The 19,587-nt window shown below is 31.7% G+C and overlaps 3 protein-coding genes across 6 annotated transcripts; 2 read left to right on the top strand and 1 right to left on the bottom strand.

Moving 5' to 3' along the window:
- Positions 1 to 2,406: 2,406 nt before the first annotated feature.
- On the bottom strand, positions 2,407 to 7,086 carry LOC111308774 (putative alkaline/neutral invertase B). The gene is made up of 6 exons (XM_022907367.2): positions 6,886 to 7,086; positions 6,549 to 6,572; positions 5,976 to 6,452; positions 4,887 to 5,318; positions 3,328 to 3,886; positions 2,407 to 2,908 (listed from the first exon to the last, which is right to left on the bottom strand). The coding sequence occupies exons 3-6, from the start codon at positions 6,408 to 6,410 to the stop codon at positions 2,613 to 2,615; spliced, it is 1,722 nt and encodes a 573-aa protein (XP_022763102.2). The 5' UTR covers positions 6,411 to 6,452; positions 6,549 to 6,572; positions 6,886 to 7,086; the 3' UTR covers positions 2,407 to 2,612.
- A 2,850-nt stretch (positions 7,087 to 9,936) lies between these two features.
- Positions 9,937 to 12,795, top strand: LOC111308012 (uncharacterized). The gene is made up of 4 exons (XM_089745619.1): positions 9,937 to 10,218; positions 10,831 to 11,315; positions 11,899 to 12,087; positions 12,239 to 12,795. Exons 1-4 carry the CDS (start codon positions 10,107 to 10,109, stop codon positions 12,530 to 12,532), a joined length of 1,080 nt encoding a protein of 359 aa, XP_089601745.1. The 5' UTR covers positions 9,937 to 10,106; the 3' UTR covers positions 12,533 to 12,795.
- Positions 12,796 to 15,020: 2,225 nt separating this feature from the next.
- LOC111308245 (putative F-box/FBD/LRR-repeat protein At4g03220) lies at positions 15,021 to 18,507 on the top strand. Of its 4 annotated transcripts, none has more exons than XM_022906555.2 (5): positions 15,021 to 15,167; positions 15,345 to 15,437; positions 15,516 to 16,578; positions 17,161 to 17,349; positions 17,501 to 17,998. In XM_022906555.2, the coding sequence occupies exons 3-5, from the start codon at positions 15,544 to 15,546 to the stop codon at positions 17,792 to 17,794; spliced, it is 1,518 nt and encodes a 505-aa protein (XP_022762290.2). In that variant the 5' UTR covers positions 15,021 to 15,167; positions 15,345 to 15,437; positions 15,516 to 15,543; the 3' UTR covers positions 17,795 to 17,998. The 4 variants fall into 4 exon arrangements, 2 of the variants coding, with proteins under 2 accessions (XP_022762290.2, XP_089601740.1); XR_016328805.1 differs by adding an exon at positions 18,005 to 18,507 and having other exon boundaries at positions 15,047 to 15,167; positions 15,345 to 16,578; positions 17,501 to 17,856; XR_002692258.2 differs by having other exon boundaries at positions 15,047 to 15,167; positions 15,345 to 16,578; positions 17,501 to 17,856; positions 17,928 to 17,998.
- Positions 18,508 to 19,587: the final 1,080 nt, after the last annotated feature.

Here is a 19,587-nt window from a genome sequence, read left to right as displayed (position 1 = left end):
TGCCTGCCCTCATAACTTTAGTACTTTGACTATGACTTTAACTTGAGTATTTTGACTGAGGTTTGCATTTTAATATATTTTTTGTGAAGTTGGTTGAGCTTATTGCATCGTCATATAAATTTAAATGTTAATTTTAGTTAAATATATGCGGTATAAACTTTTTTATAAATTTTTTAATTATAATAATAATAATATTTTTTTAATCATAATTATAATAATTTTTATCATTATTTTTAATTTTATCAAAATTAATCTTACAATTTATCCAAATAAACTTTAGTTAACTTTACTTTATTTATCATTAATAGTATATTTGGATTGAAGAAAAGGAAGAAAAAAGAAATGAATGAAAAAGAAAAGAAATAAAAGAAAATACGAAATTTTTTTATATTTGTATATGACATAACTAAAAATAAAAGAAATGAAAGTATGCTTAACTCTCCTTGATTTTTCTCAATTTTTTTTATTTTTTAATTACTTCAAATTGGGAGAAAAGGAAGCGAAAGAAAAATAATAAAATTTTTAAAATATAAAATGATTATTACATCTTTATTAATTTTTTTAAAATTAAAAATATATGATTTTAAACTTTAAAATTAAATTAAGAATACAAAATATTATTTATCAGTAAATTTATTATCTCTATTTTTTTCTTATTTTTATGAATTTCATAAATTTCATTGATGATTATTTTTATGAAAAAAATAAAAGAAAATTGAAAACATAAAATACATTAACATAAACATATAAATGATATAGTAAATACAAATATTATCAAAGGTTATAATAAAAAAATAATATAATAAATTATTTCCTTCATTTTTTATTATTTAACAAAATAATGATTGATAGAATTTTTTTTTTTTGGTAATTTTAACTATCCAAATAAAGAGTATATATATTATATATTTTCTTTTAAAAACCATCTCTTTCTTTACTTTACTTTTTTTTCTTTTCTTTTACTAATATTCCACCAAACATAAGGTAAGTTAAAAAGTGGTTTTAGTATAAAAAATTACTTTTCAACCAATTTCAATACTAAATAATAAAAAATATATATGAGTTTTTATTTTAAAAATTTGGCTTGGAAACTCAATTTTTAAAAATGCTTTTGCGACTAATAGTAATTTTTATGAATAAAATAATTTTGTCATTTTTATATTTTCAATTTTTCATTGTTTTTTACATATATATTTTAAAATATTATAATTCATCACATCACTTTTTTATAACAATATAAATACTTAAAATTCTTAAACTAGACCTCTATGAATAAACTAAATGAAAATTACATTTTATTTTTGCTTATTATTTTCGGTTAATGAAATCATGGTGAAAACATTTTTATAAAATTACAAAAAAATAAAAATAATGTCAAATTTAATATAGAAAAAACATTTTAAAACTAATCTTAATCTAATTAATTTAGTTCCCAAATGTAAAACCTTTTTTTATTGGTTTAGATACAATTTTTATTATATTTATTGTTTTTAATTTAATTTAATATTACAATGATTATTTTAATTTCATTATAATAAAAATATTAAAATTAATTAATTATTTTGTAATTTGATTAATTTAATAAGACTTCAAATTTCTGACCAAGTATCAAACATATTTTTACTTTTTTTAATGATGGACTACAATTTCTCTTTTCAATATAATACTTCATTTTTAATTCTACCTTAAATCTTTGTCTTTGTTGTTATATAATTTTTTTTATTGAAATTTAAGATTGAATTAGGTTAGAAAAATATCATAACTTTAATCTCAAAGTTTTAACTTTATTTATATAATGATGTATATTATTTTGTGTTTCAATGAAAAATATATTATTTAATAATTTTTTATTTATATATTTTTAAAAATTGCTCACAATTTTAGGAAAATTTATTTATTTGATTTTTTTATTTCTTTATATATATTTTTCTTTTTATGAAAAAAATTAAACTCATAAATAATATTTTTTGATTATTTCAAAATCAAATGTTAAGATCCATCATTATTTTATTTCCTTAACTATTGTAGCATCTTTATAGTTTATATATATATATATATCAACTTAATTAATACTAAAAAATTCCAGTTAACATTAAAATCCTTTGTTTAATGAGGAAATTAGCAAGGCATTTTTTTTAGAACAGCAAAAATTAATGCAAAATTGACGGTAATCGGTCAATGTTAAGGAAATTGACTTTAGAGGGTTTGAAAGAAACAGAAGTCAAATCGCTGTATCTTTGAAGGAGTTGGTGTCTGGTATCAAAGAGTGAAGACAAGAGATTGGCCCCAGTCCCCAGCGCGACACAATCACTCTTTTGTGCCTGAAAGTTGAGTTCTAATTAGAATTAGAGTTTGTTTTCCTTTTCCATGTTAGACATCTTCAATATCTCATGAAAAATACCAAAATTAAACAAAAAGGGAGAAACATTGAAATAATAGACATGGAATGGAAGTTATGTCCAAATAAACAGAAACATAATACATTCTACAATGAACAAAAAAAAAAAGTTATTCATTCTATTTCCACCTTTTCCCTCCACTTGAACAGGTCAAAGCTAGAAATTAGAATGGGTGGGTGCTTGGATAGTAAAAGAAGGAAACTAATCTAAACATCATAGAGTCCATGAATTTGATCTTCTCAAGAGCGGCTTCATTTGTTTGTCTTCCTCAATTGCTACCATACCTAAGTGAGATGGGTCTTCCAGCATCATCTTTGCCACCAAATAACCAGCAATGGACCAGGTTTGGGCTTTACGCGCTTGCTTACCAATGTATCGACCTAGCTTTCCATCATAATATTCAGGCCAGTGGTCCTTCAGCAACCTCGTTTCAGCTATTTCAAGGGCACGTCTTGCAATTTGGGGGCGTCCAGTCTTCACACATGCAGCTGTCAATAGCCATAAAAGCACTGGATACAATAGAGCAAACAAAATTAATTTCAAAGGGAACATCCAAGCATGAAAATTCCTACTATGTTTTAACTGATAGAAAATAAAGCATGAAAAGTTACCCCGCCTTGTCTATTTTATGAAGTTCAGGAATGTTACAAGATATCTCGAAGATTATAAGCAAGTGCATGGTAAAGTTACCAAAGACCAGAATATACTAGAAATGTCAGATTCCAAAAGAACAGGAAATTTTCACTTGAAATTTCTATAGAAAAGCTGAAGAAACTGCGAATGGTGGCAGCTGGTCTAGTATCATTCTTGAAAATTTTGCGCATAAGAAATCATTTCAATTGCCTAATTTTGTAGTTTCACAAACAACCTTCAGGACTCTACCTACAACTTAGGTTATTAGTAGGAGGGTCTACAGTATAATACGTACCTGGCCATGATCCCCCATTGTGGTAACTCCATCGTGTGTTTTTGGGGTCGCATCCTGTAATAATCCGCCATTCGTGAGTTTCCATGGCTGGATAACAAACCTTTAATGGCATTTCTCCAACCAACTCTTCCCAGCGTGACTCTATAAGATCCATAATTGCAGTGGATTGTTCAGGAGTAGCCAACGATGACAGAATTGCGATGCAATTGCCCAAGCAGAACCAACGGAAATCCATTCTTGCAGGGCTAACATTACCGATAAAGTAGCCACCATGAACTGGCATAAAATCAAAAATCCATTCTGGAAGAGAGTCAGGCATTACATTAAACTTGTTAACTGCAGTATGGGAGTACTCTTCTGTCTTAAAACGATATATGTCATTGAGCTGCTTCAAGTCGAGCCAAAAATAACTTCTCATGTGATAGCTTAAGGCATGCAGGCGTTTAACTATTCGTTCAATGAACTCCTTTCCTTCATCATCTTGCTTGAGTAGAAGCAAAGCACATCTTAAGGCCATAAAGAAAAGAGCTTGGATTTCAATGGGATAGCCATATACACCCTGTAGACATGATAACAAGTATAATGCCTAGCCCAGAAATATTGAAATGTAAAATATGAACATATCAGTTCCAAAACTAATTTACCCGTGATGAACTGATAAGCTAATGTATTTTTTTGAGAAAAAGTACGCACATTCTTACTGTATATGCACTACCGTTCATCAAAAGACCCAAAAATATGAGCATGTTATCAGTCTCAACCAATGGAATACATAAGACAAAGGATGATCCACCACTTTCATTCTGGACCAAATGGTCATCACCATTTCAATTATAAAACGGCTTGTGGCCCATATAGTAAATATATCGTTGAGTAAATTATCCAATAATAAAAAGACAGAAGTCAAGTATAGTTATCTCAGAAAAACAACTTTGCCAAAGAAGTTGACATCTTTAAAACTGCCACTTCTTTAAGGCACCACTGGTGAGAGACCATTGCCGCTAATCTCAACTAGGTTTCTTCTAATGCCCATTACATTGACGCAAGAAGATATAGGAAAAGGAATGGCAAGCAAGTAATATTATACTCATTAAGGTTTTAAAAATCTTTCTTAGGACTATAAAGATTTCTGTTCTGCTCCAAGACATATGAGCAACCAAACAAGCATAGAATGCTGCAAAGGTTCAGAGGAAAATACAGCAAGTATTGAAATGGATGCATTATAGTAGGAATAGTGCAATTTGCTAACTTAGCATTGTTTTAACCGGAGATTTTATATCTTGGATAGAAATGCCTAACAGAGCTGACAAAATCACTCTTATCTCGTGCTTGATTAGTCTTCATCGCTAGACTAAAGATGAGACGCAAAACCAAACAATATTTTTTGCCATTGCAAATGAAATTTAAGACAAAGCTCTACATGATAAGTTAGATAGGGCTCATTCCATATGCCAAAATCAGCAGGAATCCTTATCCGATGCAATGCATGTTTCAGATAGGAAAAACTCTGTTTGATGCTAGCACCATATATAACAGAATATATACAGTGACAAACTCACCATTCTACGATCAATCATGCAGCAACCATCAGCACAGAGAAGCGTTGGAAATGTGTCAAACCCCTCCGAGAGACATAAACTCAGAATTAGGCGCATGCCCTTCTGGCATTCAGGCAACTCAGCCAACGAAGTGTCTCCGGTAGACTTTGTGTATGCTCGAAGCAAAATAATCCACCAAAATCCAGAATCAACAGGAGCAACTCTTCCTATTGCACTCTCACCAAAATCAGCAATTAATGTCTCATTGTTCCTAACAGGGTCATGGAGCACTTTGAAACTAGCTGGCATTACTCCTTCTCCTAACTGAAATCGATCGATCTTTTTCTCCCATGATTGAAGGCGAAGGGTCTTCAAAATGAAGTTCTTTACTATTTCTGGTTCCCCATTCATCAAGAAAGCCAATCCGCTAGGGACAAAGTCTCTCACAAAGACCTTTGCAGAAAAAATAAGCAATCACATTTACAAACTCGTTATAAACCAGATTCATCACAAACTCACACAGTCTCATATGAGCTTCAAAAAATTGAAGGATTAACAAAGAAACCAGAATCAAAGGGATAACATCATCACATAAATCTAAAATAGAAAACATAACATATAAATATAACATAATGATAAATGGAGAGAAAAAGAAAACTATGAACTGGATAAACTCAATTATTAAATCAATAACAGCAAAATCAAATATTCAAATCCTACAAACAGGAAAAAGAAAAATACTTCTACAACTTACACCATCCAGCAGTTAGTAATAATCGTCAGCAAGTACCACATTCTACCCCTAGTATTTAGAACAAAAGAAGCATGAAGTCTAGTGCTGAAAAATATGCTAATTGTATCTTTTACTTTTGAATTACGTACTAGTCACTAGGCTCTTTCCTTAAAAAAAAAAAAAAAAAAACAGTCGCAGAACTGCAGAAAATTAACAAATAGACAATAAATTCAACTCATATACTGAGATTTTTCACATTTAATCACCATTTCCAATACAATGATCAAGGCTCATGACAGAGAGAACATGTGGGGTATATGCTAATTGAACTGATATTGCTTTTGACTGAGATGGAGTTACAAGGAAATAGTCTTCACCTGATCGTAGTTTAGATTTTCTTCAGAATTATCCAATGCTGCAATAGTCCCAACCGGTTGACCACGAAAATACACCAATGAGCTTCTTAAGGCTTCCCATGCTTCGGCAACCATTGGATGCGGGTCAAAACCAGTATGTGACCTTGGTGTGTTAAAACCTGACCTTCTACCCACGGGCGAACAAATAAAATCTAGTGGCTCAAAAACACGGGATGAATTAAGTTCAGTAGCTCTATTAGAATGGCGTGGAGATAGCCCAATAGATAATTCACTGAGCGACCTTTCATCAAGTGATCTCTGCCTGTCTATGTTCAGAAGCCTTGGCTTCTCTAACAACTTTGAAAAATCACATTCTTCATATTCAGCCAAGGGACAGAGTATGTCCTCAGTTTTCATATTTTTATTGTGATTCACATCCACATTCAGCGTATACATTTCTGAATGTATAATATAATTTTGCTTCAAATGTTCTACAACCTACAATTCGAAATAAAACAGTATTCAAATCATTAATCACTCAATTTGCATGTTAGATTACAGTTCAAAACTAATGGAAGCAGCTCATCAACTAACCTTCGAAGGAACAGATACAAATTCCTGGATCAAACAGATGAATTAATGAGTGATTCAATTAATTTAATTCCAAATTGTTTTACTTTTAACCAAATAGAAAGTTAACGTAAACATCAACAAACATCATTCAGCGGAACATCAAATAAAAACAATAAGATTATAAGAATTCGCTGAAATTTCAATTGTCTAAACAATCTTAAAATACGCATTTATGATTTAACCACAGTCAAAATAGAAGAAGAAACAATGAGTTTAAGATCAGAAAACAGTTTTGCATGAAGCAGAAATCACATAAAGTTGAACGATGAGAAAAAAAAAAAAAAAAAAAGAAACTAACCTATTTATGAAAGTGGCTTAGAGCAAAAACTTTCCCTCTTTCAAGGATCCATGAAAGAAGGAAAAAATGGAAGAAATAAGCTCAGTTTGAAGAGTAATGTGGGCTTCAAGAGCTTAACCGGCTCAACCGGTAAACCTCGTTTACAGGATTAGGAGAAGGTGAACGGTAGCTGGGCATGAAACTCAGACATGCAATATGCATGATGCATCCAGCCGGTTAGTTTATTTTTTGTTTTGGTAGGTGGGGTTAATGAAATGTACGGAACAGTCCAAGGAGTGGGGTCCACGTGGAAGTCTGCTGACAGGACTGATGATGGTAACATAATTGAACTGGGTGCATTGGGACTTGAGCTTTACGATGGGGGAGAAGAGAAAGTTTGTTTTTCGTCCCCACGATTGCGGTCAGTAGATGCAAAGGAGGCTGGCGATTCCGTGAGCCTCTTTTGGTTTTTTCTTCATGGCTTGGCTTTGTCTGGTTTGGACTTTGACGTTGCAGATACGAAATCATATTCGTATTCCAATTTCAATTATACTTAATTTATTTATGGTTTTGGTTGATGCGAATATATAATATAATTAGAATCAGATCTGAAAGATGAACTACCAGTTATGTACGGACAAAATAAGCAGAAATTTATAACTCAGAATATCACGATCATTATCATTGTTCCCATTTCAAATAAATTAAAGTGCTAATTAATAATCGCTTCTTTTTATGATGATTTCATAACTACTAACTCATTCTTCGTATCATTTATCGTTCTGTTGGTAGACCTCATAAATTAAAATATAATATAGTTATATAATATGAATTAAATATAAAAAAATTTTAAAATTTTAATGAAAATAATATAAGAATTTAATAAAATTAAAAAATATATTTTATATTTTGATATTAATACAAATAATAACATATAATTTTCATATAAAATATTATATTAAATATATAACTTTTAATATTTTATATGATATAAATATATGAATAGTCATATTTATTTATTATATTATTATTTATTAATTATTAAAATTATTTCATTCCTTCTCAAATAAAAGAATAAGTTTTATTATTTGGTTAAAAGAATGAACAATCAAAACAATTACAGAATTTCCTTTGTCTTAGTTAAAAGTGAGCAATCATTTAATTTAGTTTAATTTTGAAAAATAAAAACTAAATTAATCGATTAATCTCAAAGAAAAATAATTGAAACAAAACTGATCTACTTTTTAATAAAAAAAGTTGAACCGAAATAAATTGATTGATTTGATAAAAAAAATTTAAAATGTTCACTTTATCATCAATTTTGAAACTTAATTTTCATATAACGAAACCCACTCTATAATTTTTCCATCTTTGTCATATTTATTATTTTAAAATATAAATAAAATATTTACATTTTTATAAAATTTATAATTAATATAATATTAATTTATAAATTTTATATGCTATCAGTAAATTAAATAATATAATTTCATTAATGAACAAATATCAATTTTTAAAATAAATATTAAAAAATAATATTTTTTAAAAATTTTACTTATCAATGAAATGATATTATCTGATTTACCTCATTAATCAAGTCAAATTATTTGATTCATTGACAATATATAAAATTTATATAAATAATATATCAAATATAAACTCATATTTATATTATGTAATATATTTTAAAATTTTATTACAAATTAATTAGTTTAATAAATTCGATTATCGAATTAACTTATTACATCATTCTAATTTATATATAAATAGTATATAAAGTATAAATTTATATTTCTATTATATAATATATTTTAAAATTATATTAAAAAATTAATTAACTTAAAAAATTTAATTACTAATTTTAGAAATTAAAAATCGACCGCATTAACTTATTAAATCATTTTATTTAACTATTATAGTGACGTGTATAAAAATATTAACGTAATTACCCCATACCTATCAGATGAACTACACCATTTTTTGAAAAAAAAAAAAAAAAAAAGCCTAAAGAAACTCTATCACGTTTCTTTATACTTTTAGGTCCCTTTTTAAGTAGTTCATGTCATTATCTTCACGAGCAATTACGTGTTTTCAACTCCTTTTGTTTGTTTTTTTTTTTTTTTTAGCTTTTTTCTAAATTTCTATAATCCTACAATTAAACAATCGAAGGATCATTTGATTTGGAAATTTGGTACACAACTTACAACTGTTATCTCATTTTATTCCTTAAAATTGTGAGGATGGCAATACATAAGAAAATTATGCATCCTTGTGATATTTTTAGGCCCTATTAGTTTGGCTTGGTGATATTTTTAGATTCTACCTATGGGATTTAATGATAATCAAATTTCAATTTTCATTGAATCAACGATTTATAAAATAAAATTTTATTATTAAAAAAAAGATATAAATTAATTTTTATGAGTAAAATTTATAGTTATATTTATATTTACATTTAAGTTTCAGATAAATTACTTTGTATAAAATACTTAACAAGTAAAGATTTGCTTATAAAAATTTAAATATAAACATATTTTAACGGGCACCATTTTAAGGTTAGATTTATATTAAATTTATTTTTAAAATTATTCTTTTTAAAATATATATATATTTTTTTTACCTTTTAGATATAATCTACATCACTTTACAGTAATTTAATCACTCTCAAATATTTAAAATTATTATCACAAAAAAATTTTAATTATTACCAAACTTAACTTTTGAGATTAAATCTTTGTTGATTTTAAAAAAATTATCTCATATAAATGTCTCATTAATTACTCCAAAGCAAAATCCTTATTTTATTAAAAAAGAAAACAATTTTATTAATTTCAAAATACAAATTTATTGAAGATTTAATCTTAAAATAAAATTTAAAAGGTAAAATATAATTTTATTTTTTAGTAATATAATACCATAAACAAAATAATTATGCCAAATTCGAGTTTAATTTAAAAGGGGATAGACCCGGCCCGGCCCGACCAAGTGGAAACCCCTACTTAAGGGTTGGCGTGTAGTGTAAGCTTCTGCTCCAATATATTTCTTATTAACAAACTCCAATCGTGCTCGTGCAGTCGTGCCCGTTACTAGGCTATTTTGACACAAACCACCGTTGGCGCTCTCCCGTAAATCGTAATGTAATCTCCGTTTATATTTTGCGTTTTCTTTCATATTATTTTTTTTTCAAGAGTTTTTTTAATTTATTTTCTTTTGCTGTTTCCGTTGGAATCAAAATTTGCTTGATGGGTCTTGGAGATTTAACGCCACGAAAGACTCAGAGGATTCTTGGTGGACGTTATACCTTTAATTCTGTGAGTGTTGTCCCTGTCCAGTTATACCTCATTGAATATCGAGGTATTGACATCTGCTAGCATTCTTTCAATATCTAGAGATCACTGCATTTCACCAATTGAGTCAATGCAAGAATTTGCTGGAATGGATGATAGGTTCAGTGCTCTTAGCCAACAGTTAGCTTTTCACATTCTTAGTTTTCTCAACATAGAAAACCTTGGTCAGCTAATGCTTGTGTCCAGAAGGTGCAAGTCATTATGTGTTTCCGTCCCCTGTTTGACTGTTGATAATCGGAATTATACGCATAATTTGATTTCTAGGCAGCGTTTCAACCAATTTGTGGACAAGTTTTTTGTTCTACGCTCAAACTCTGGAACTAAGACACCACACTTTACTTTGGTTTGGTCTTTCCAAGGGAGCCGTTGTGATCAGAAGAAGAAGAGAAAAAAAATAGGCAATTCTGCTATACTGAAGAAAGTCTAGTTGCTAAATGGCTATCAGAAGTGTCTTTACGTGGTGTTGAAAGGCTTTCTATTAGCTTGGTGCCTCAAGAGGGCAGCCCTAATTACTTTCCGCGTTTTGTCCTCTGTTCTAAATCTCTCAAGGACCTTAAATTCTGTTCCAACAATTGTGTTCTGAAATTTACTCGATCCTTTTCCTTACGCTTCCCCTCAGGGCTTGAAAGCTTGACATTGCAATATGCTCGAATCCCTGATAAGTTCTTCAGTGATGCAATTTCAGAGCTATATTCCCTCAAGTCCTTGTATCTGTATGAGTGTGTTGGTCTGAAGGGCATCTATATACGAAGTGCATCACTCAAGCAGTTGAAAATCATAAATGAGAAACCTGTTGAACTCTGCCACCTTGATGTCATAGCGTCGGAGCTTGAAAAAATCTTTGTGACATGGTATCCAGCTGATTTTAGCAGGACTTCATTTCAGATTACTTGTTCTGGCCTCCAAGATTTTGTGTGGTATGGCTATCCCGTGAATTTTTATCACTCTGAGGGAAATTGGAGCGATCTACAATGTGCTGCACTTTATCTGACACTTCCACCTGGATCAGAAGTTGGATCTTTTTCCAGACATGATGTTCAATATGTTCTGCCCAGGTTAGAGAGATCAGCCAAATTCTTACGACTGCATGCCAAAACAATTGAGGTAATTAAATGGACTGGCCTTTCTTAGTTCTTTTTTAATTCAATCAGTCAGTAGGTGTAGTATGAGCACTTTTATTTCTCGTGGGCGGGTGTCGCTCTAAACCAAAAGAAATAGTTACCTTAACATATTTTGTGTTTGAATTTCTGGATGCCCTTAAGTATTTTGCTTTCTATTACAGTTATATATATTCACCTGTTTGGTGTTCTTATTACACAGCTGCATGATCCGAAAGACGGACAAGTATAGAACTGCTGGTTATAGGTGTTAATCTAACTCCATAACATGTTCAATCTGTGTATGATACAAAGAATTCTGCACACCAGCATTAATTTGTTTCCTCAAAGGCTGCTGTAGAACAGAGTATTGGAATAAATTATGTTTGATTTTTTCTTTTCCTATACAAATTTTAAAATACAATGGAAACCAAATGTATGAAAAAGTTGATCTGACACGTAGCACAGATGATGAGATTTAATATGGTAGGGATGACTGGATCCATGATTTCCTTCTTTTATTCTACCTAGCTTTCTTTTTCTAGATTATTCAAGTACCTGAGTTTAAAAATTTCCTCCTTACGGCGCAGATTTTGTTTAAGCTTGGTCACTTGACGACTCAATTAGATGCAGTGAGGAACTTGGCTATAGATTATTGTTTTTTAAGCGATGACCAAGTACCGATAATTGCCTCCTTTCTGAAAACAATATCTTGTTTGGAAACTTTCTATTTGACGTCATCTCCAACTGTTGTTCAGAGCTGCTTCAAGGATGGAAAAGTATATTTGCTTATCCTTTGTCTCACAAACAGATACGCATAGACATGCATACTATTTCTGCACTTAAAACCTCATTTAACGTCAATTGTTTTATGCTCAAAGCTGTGTTTCTTTTTTCTGCGTTTCCTTTTCTTTATCTTTTTGGTCCCAGTTGAAAGCAGCAATGTCTCCTGAAGGTTTTGGGTTCAGTGTGGAATATTGGGAGACCCAAGAACTGAGGTTCATAGATGAATTGAGGAAAGCAACCGTCGAGGTTCACAGAGAAGAGGGGAATGATATGGAGCTGGTTAAGTATCTGCTGAAGCATGCAAGAGGCCTGGAATACCTGACCATTGTATGTGAACCGTCTTTGGCATCAAGTATTCCGAGACGTCTAAGTTCATATACGAAGGTCTCCACCAAGTTCAACTTCTGCTTAAGGCCTCAAACTGATGCTTGTAATTAGTTGGGGGTCGAGTGTTCATGAGCGCATGCATTGCCTCCTTCATTTAGGGGTTGGACGTCGATGTATGTGAGAATATCTTATTACGGTTATCTTTGTTCTATTTCCTATTAATGGTTTTTGCTTGTTCTGACAAGGATATATATATATATATATATATATAGCTTGTAAATTCCTTGGGATGTTAGTTTAGATAGCTTGTAAATCCGAAATTTAATTTGATGTAACTAAAATTACTAATTGTAATGAAAGAAATTTAAGTGTAATTAACCAAAACTCGTTATAAAAGAAACGGCTCGGTAAAAATTGAAAGTCTTGTATCTATGCAGGGTTGCCTCCTCGTGAAAGTAGTTTTACCTATATCTATAAACTCAGTAATATTCTTTAATTTCTTAGATTTTAAACGAACCTAAACATACTTGGTCATAGAAACATACTTAACCATAGACAGTAGTAAAAGGTTTGAACTATTTATATAATCAATTTCCCCAATGTGATCAGTAGTATTCTGGTCCCGCGGGCGCTCTTCTTGGTCTTGCAGCTAGCTCAGGAACTCGAAAGCTTCGCCGAGGATGAAAGATCCTCACTAATCTCCAAGGAGTGTTTAGAGCCTGGTCACTGAGCTCGGAATCAACGTCTGTGCTATCCGGGTTAGCACGATACACTCGCATTCGCCATCCCATTGACCTATTATCCGATAGCCGTTTATAGACAAAGCTTCTTTTCCATCCCACAGTTGTTATCACTCCATTAGGATGAGTTATAGTGATTGGTGTTTCTTCTCTCGGATGAGGAACCCATTTAGCCTCTCCATGTTGTGCCAATATCCCACCGGTAATCAAAAAATACATGCTGTCTGCCCGGACAAAGAATTGATTACGAATGAAAGTATCTTCAAGAACAACAAAAGACAGTATTAGAGCCATCAGTTACCTTACTTTCTTGGCAAAACTAAATTATTAATTTCCTTCCAATTCGACGATTTTTATATCTTCTATTTATTGTAACTTCTTTTGGTTGTATTATATAAACATTTTTTACTTATATATATATACATGCAAGTGTGAAATCGATATATATTAAAAATTAAATACATTCTAAAAATTAATAATTACAAAAACTTTTAAACCAAATTTTATGACAATAAAAAAAGTGTTGTTACAATGATTAGTTCAGCATTACTCTAACACATTAATTATGAATAAACAAATATGTCAATTTATTTATTTATATTGTATTTATTTTATATTAAATACATATAAAATAAAAAAAAATTATTGTGTTATCATTCATGTTTACACATAAAACAAGAATAATTTTTTTACAAATTTTTATGAAATTCATATATAATTTTTATCAAAATTCTAAATTTTATTATTTTTAAATTTAAAAATATCAATCATGTTGTTCAAATCAAAGGATTACCTTTTTAATTAAGAATATGTATAAATAGTATAAAAAGTAATTTAAAAGTATTAACAAAATGGTATATTTACTATGTAATTCTCGAGGAGGAAGGACGATATGTTGAGCAAAAAATGTGGGTGAAATGGCACGAGGACCGCCCACAATCTGTGGAAGCAAGACCCATGAAATCAACGAATCCTCGTCTGGATCATATATAAAACTGCTAGTCAAACGAATCATCTCCCCTCGTGTCTGCTCATTTCTCTCTTCCATACGAGGAGCATTCATCTTGTTAAATATTTAATTTAAAATTAATTAATAATAAATAAAAAACATTTAATTTAAATATAAAATTATAAAATATTTAATATTTATTAGATGTAAAATAATTTATTATAACACATCTTATAAATGATAAATACTAAAAAAATATTAAAACATACGCTTAATGTTATATGTATAAGATAAAACCCATATGTTTTAGAGATAGAATCCAAAAAAAACCATTTACATAATCACCAGCTAACTGCATTGTTTTAGTTTCACTTCAGTAAAGAAATATAATCTTCCCTTTTTTTTCAAGGATTGAAGAAAAAACCTTTTTTCTAAAAAATATTGATATATTCACGCATATATGAGAGAGGTTCACAACCTTTCGGTGTCAAATTTCTTTTTTAAAAAAGAAAGGTGGAAGATTTGAGAAGAGGGAAAAACCTAAATGAGAGGGAATACACGAATTGCAGTAGAACTTGCTACTCTATGCCACGGCAGTTGCATCCGCTTTGTTTCATTATGGACGTTTGTTTATCGTAGTATAGTAGCTTTTTTTTAATGAGGTGAATGTGAGTAAGTTTTTTTAAAACAATTAAATTTTTATAAATTAATATTTATTTATTAAAGAGGTAATATTATTTAATTTATTAATAACGTGTAAAATTTATATAATAATAATGCATCAAATATATATATATATATATCTATATATTTTACCTTTTTCAATTTTTACGTTACGGTAAATGGTAATGATTCCACTTGTGAATGCAGCTTTTGATCAAATTACCCTACCGAATTAAAAGTGAGACTTGGCTCTGCGTGCAGCGCAAGTTTTATACCTGCTTTTATTTACTCGAATCGTGCTGGTACCGGTTGCTAGGTTGGGCTGCGCGCTTGCTGCAAAACCGCATTTAGGGATTTTCTGTATCTGTTTTGCAGCGGCAAACTAATTTTCAAGGTATGATCGTTTTTTAATCCCATTCGCTCTACTTTTTATCATTTTCATAACTGATCGGAGTTATTGCGTTGAAGAGATTTTTTTGCCAAAGAATTATTGTCGTTCGGCATTTTTTTTTATCTTTTTAAGTGTTTTTCTTTTCTTTAACAATTTCCTTTCATTTGCTGTTTCGGTTAGAACCAAAATTTGCTTGGTGGGTCTTAGAGGTTTCACGCCCTGAAAGACTAAGAGGATTCTTGGTGGAACTTAACTTGTGATACCTTTAACTCTGTGAGTGTTGTCCCTGTCCAGTTATACCTGATTGAATATCGAGGTATTGACATCTGCTAGCATTCTTTCAATATCTAGAGATCACTGCATTTCACCAATTGAGTCAATGCAAGAATTTGCTGGAATGGATGATAGGTTCAGTGCTCTTAGCCAACAGTTAGCTTTTCACATTCTTAGTTTCCTCAACATAGAAGACCTTGGTCAGCTAATGCTTGTGTCCAGAAGGTGCAAGTCATTATGTGTTTCCGTCCCCTGTTTGACTGTTGATAATCGGAATTATACGCATAATTTGATTTCTAGGCAGCGTTTCAACCAATTTGTGGACAAGTTTTTTGTTCTACGCTCAAACTCTGGAACTAAGACACCACACTTTACTTTGGTTTGGTCTTTCCAAGGGAGCCGTTGTGATCAGAAGAAGAAGAGAAAAAAAATAGGCAATTCTGCTGATACCGAAGAAAGTCTAGTTGCTAAATGGCTATCAAAAGTGTCTTTACGTGGTGTTGAAAGGCTTTCTATTAGCTTGGTGCCTCAAGAGGGCTGCCCTAATTACTTTCCGCGTTTTGTCCTCTGTTCTAAATCTCTCAAGGACCTTAAATTCTGTTCCAACAATTGTGTTCTGAAATTTACTCGATCCTTTTCCTTACGCTTCCCCTCAGGGCTTGAAAGCTTGACATTGCAATATGCTCGAATCCCTGATAAGTTCTTCAGTGATGCAATTTCAGAGCTATTTTCCCTCAAGTCCTTGTATCTGTATGAGTGTGTTGGTCTGAAGGGCATCTATATACGAAGTGCATCACTCAAGCAGTTGAAAATCATAAATGAGAAACCTGTTGAACTCTGCCACCTTGATGTCATGGCGTCGGAGCTTGAAAAAATCTTTGTGACATGGTATCCAGCTGATTTTAGCAGGACTTCATTTCAGATTACTTGTTCTGGCCTCCAAGATTTTGTGTGGTATGGCTATCCCGTGAATTTTTATCACTCTGAGGGAAATTGGAGCGATCTACAATGTGCTGCACTTTATCTGACACTTCCACCTGGATCAGAAGTTGGATCTTTTTCCAGACATGATGTTCAATATGTTCTGCCCAGGTTAGAGAGATCAGCCAAATTCTTACGACTGCATGCCAAAACAATTGAGGTAATTAAATGGACTGGCCTTTCTTAGTTCTTTTTTAATTCAATCAGTCAGTAGGTGTAGTATGAGCACTTTTATTTCTCGTGGGCGGGTGTCGCTCTAAACCAAAAGAAATAGTTACCTTAACATATTTTGTGTTGAATTTCTGGATGCCCTTAAGTATTTTGCTTTCTGTTACATTTATATATATTCACCTGTTTGGTGTTCTTATTACACAGCTGCATGATCCGAAAGACGGACAAGTATAGAACTGCTGGTTATAGGTGTTAATCTAACTCCATAACATGTTCAATCTGTGTATGATACAAAGAATTCTGCACACCAGCATTAATTTGTTTCCTCAAAGGCTGCTGTAGAACAGAGTATTGGAATAAATTATGTTTGATTTTTTCTTTTCCTATATAACTTTTAAAATACAATGGAAACCAAATGTATGAGAAAGTTGATCTGACACGTAGCACAGATGATGAGATTTAATATGGTAGGGATGACTGGATCCATGATTTCCTTCTTTTATTCTACCTAGCTTTCTTTTTCTAGATTATTCAAGTACGTGAGTTTAAAAATTTCCTCCTTACGGCGCAGATTTTGTTTAAGCTTGGTCACTTGACGACTCAATTAGATGCAGTGAGGAACTTGGCTATAGATTATTGTTTTTTAAGCGATGACCAAGTACCGATAATTGCCTCCTTTCTGAAAACAATATCTGGTTTGGAAACTTTCTATTTGACGTCATCTCCAACTGTTGTTCAGAGCTGCTTCAAGGATGGAAAAGTATATTTGCTTATCCTTTGTCTCACAAACAGATACGCATAGACATGCATACTATTTCTGCACTTAAAACTTCATTTAACGTCAATTGTTTTATGCTCAAAGCTGTGTTTCTTTTTTCTGCGTTTCCTTTTCTTTATCTTTTTGGTCCCAGTTGAAAGCAGCAATGCCTCCTGAAGGTTTTGGGTTCGGTGTGGAATATTGGGAGACCCAAGAACTGAGGTTCATAGATGAATTGAAGAAAGCAACCGTCGAGGTTCACAGAGAAGAGGGGAATGATATGGAGCTGGTTAAGTATCTGCTGAAGCATGCAAGAGGCCTGGAATACCTGACCATTGTATGTGCACCCTCTTTGGCATCAAGTATTCCGGGACGTCTAAGTTCATATACGAAGGTCTCCACCAAGTTCAACTTCTGCTTAAGGCCTCAAACTGATGCTTGTAATTAGTTGGGGGTCGAGTGCTCATGAGCATATGCATTGCCTCCTTCATTTAGGGGTTGGATGTTGATGTATGTGAGAATATCTTATTATGGTTCTCTTTGTTCTATTTCCTATTGATGTTTTTTGCTTGTTCTGACAGGGATACAATTAAAAACTTTTTTATGCATGGCTTGCTAGAAATTAATAGTTCATTTGGGGTTCGATCCTGACCTGCAGGGTTCTCACTGTACGGAAAAGTACTTTTTATGATTTTACCTCTAACGCAATTTCGAATTCATGAATATCCTGCAATCGACCTCCCAAATTCCTAAATTAACCCTAACCGTAAAATCTCAGCGGTGTCTTGACCCAAGCCACAACCCTTAAAAAAACCCGCAAAACCGAAACTTTTCCTGTTGAAAAAAAAGCCCAGTTCATCTCTGCCCCAGTAATCAACGATTCAAAAATGGTTATTTATCTGCGAAATTAACAGAGAAAAAGAAGAGGAAGCTAAACGGTTTCGAAGAGAGACCAAATTCTGAGAAACGTCATCGTATTGATTCCCCGAAGAAGGAACCAAAAGAAGTTGAAGAAGGTGAAAGTTCGGTTAATGCAATCACTTTAATGATCTCTTAGAAGAGTAGAAGGCTCTTAGAGAGGAGTGTTTTCGTATGTTTTTATTGTATTAAAAATTTAATTCTATTAATATATAATTATTTTTAAGATATTATATTATTAAATTTTAAATTTTAAATTTCAATGTTTATAAACATTTTTTACTATTATAAGCCGTAGTTTCATTTATTAAAAAAATTTACGTTATCATATAATTAAATCGAACTCTTTGATACTTAGTCAACAGTTTGATGCTATTTTGTATTTTTCTTTACTCCTTTTTTTTTTATTGGAAGAAAATGGATATTTATATTAGGAGGTTATATTTTTCATTTTTTTATGGTGAATTTTATAGGGACGTTTTGAACGGACTGTCAAGTGTCAACTTGAGCGGGTCTGCTTGGCTTATGGAATTATTGGCGTTGGTTGAACGTACTTTTTGTCTGTAGCCTGTTGTCCTTTTTTTTGTTCTCCTGCATTTATCATGTCTGCTATTGGAGGGATTTTCAATGCATGAATCTTGGTGTAACACATCAACATCGCAACTACCCTCGTATTTTGCTCAGGTATCCTACCCACGGGAAGCACCCGGAAGCAGAGAAAAGAAAATATCTCTATCGCAGCTTCAGTTCCTCTAGGACATTGAAATTTGACACGTGTAGTTGGCTGGGAACCAATTATTTTGGGGCGGAAATTTTCTGAACGTAGATGATCAATGCCTAAATTTCCACAGGTCTAATGTGACTTTACCTAGAATAGTTGGAAAGAGGAGTCGGTCAAGCAATCATTCAAAGATGTTACGCACCACCGACTACCATATTCTGCTTTATTAACGCTAGTAAAACTAGGTTGTTTAGGTTGTTTAATATTGTGCTTGCCTCACAAGGAAGAGGAGGGAAAAAATAAAGTTTGTGGGGTTAGGGCAGCACTGTTTTGGAGCTTTATAAAAATAGGACCACAACGGATGAGTCAAGTCAAGATTAATTTTTTTTATATGTGAATTGTCTTATTCGATTTCACGCTATACTCTTTAAATTGTCCTTAGGCTAAAGGATGACGCTTCATTGCCCAACCACCACGAGGTTAGGTTGCCACTGTTCTGTAGGGATCAAGAAAATTATGTACACTTTTATCAGTGTATTATGTGCTATTGAGTCAATTGAAGGTAAACCCTCCCTAAAAGGTGTGGAAATCAACGAATTAAA

This window comes from Durio zibethinus, chromosome 2 (assembly GCF_047325235.1).
Source record: "Durio zibethinus cultivar Kanyao isolate XHJ-2024 chromosome 2, ASM4732523v1, whole genome shotgun sequence".
Classification (NCBI taxonomy): domain Eukaryota; kingdom Viridiplantae; phylum Streptophyta; class Magnoliopsida; order Malvales; family Malvaceae; genus Durio; species Durio zibethinus.
The sequence above is the reverse complement of the archived record's forward strand: the minus strand, read 5'-3'. Positions and strand labels throughout refer to the sequence as shown.

Bases quoted from the DNA above. Each gene is read 5' to 3' on its own strand.
- LOC111308774 (XM_022907367.2), bottom strand. From the start codon at position 6,410: ATGTATACGCTGAATGTGGATGTGAATCACAATAAAAATATGAAAACT. The intron at 5,319-5,975 runs GTGAAGACTATT...TTTTCTGCAAAG, and splicing joins AAAATCTAAACTACGATCAG to GTCTTTGTGAGAGACTTTGT. The intron at 2,909-3,327 runs GTACGTATTATA...TATTGTATCCAG, and splicing joins CAATGGGGGATCATGGCCAG to TGCTTTTATGGCTATTGACA.
- LOC111308012 (XM_089745619.1), top strand. From the start codon at position 10,107: ATGGGTCTTGGAGATTTAACGCCACGAAAGACTCAGAGGATTCTTGGT. The intron at 11,316-11,898 runs GTAATTAAATGG...CTTACGGCGCAG, and splicing joins TGCATGCCAAAACAATTGAG to ATTTTGTTTAAGCTTGGTCA. The intron at 12,088-12,238 runs GTATATTTGCTT...TTTTGGTCCCAG, and splicing joins GCTGCTTCAAGGATGGAAAA to TTGAAAGCAGCAATGTCTCC.
- LOC111308245 (XM_022906555.2), top strand. From the start codon at position 15,544: ATGCAAGAATTTGCTGGAATGGATGATAGGTTCAGTGCTCTTAGCCAA. The intron at 16,579-17,160 runs GTAATTAAATGG...CTTACGGCGCAG, and splicing joins TGCATGCCAAAACAATTGAG to ATTTTGTTTAAGCTTGGTCA. The intron at 17,350-17,500 runs GTATATTTGCTT...TTTTGGTCCCAG, and splicing joins GCTGCTTCAAGGATGGAAAA to TTGAAAGCAGCAATGCCTCC.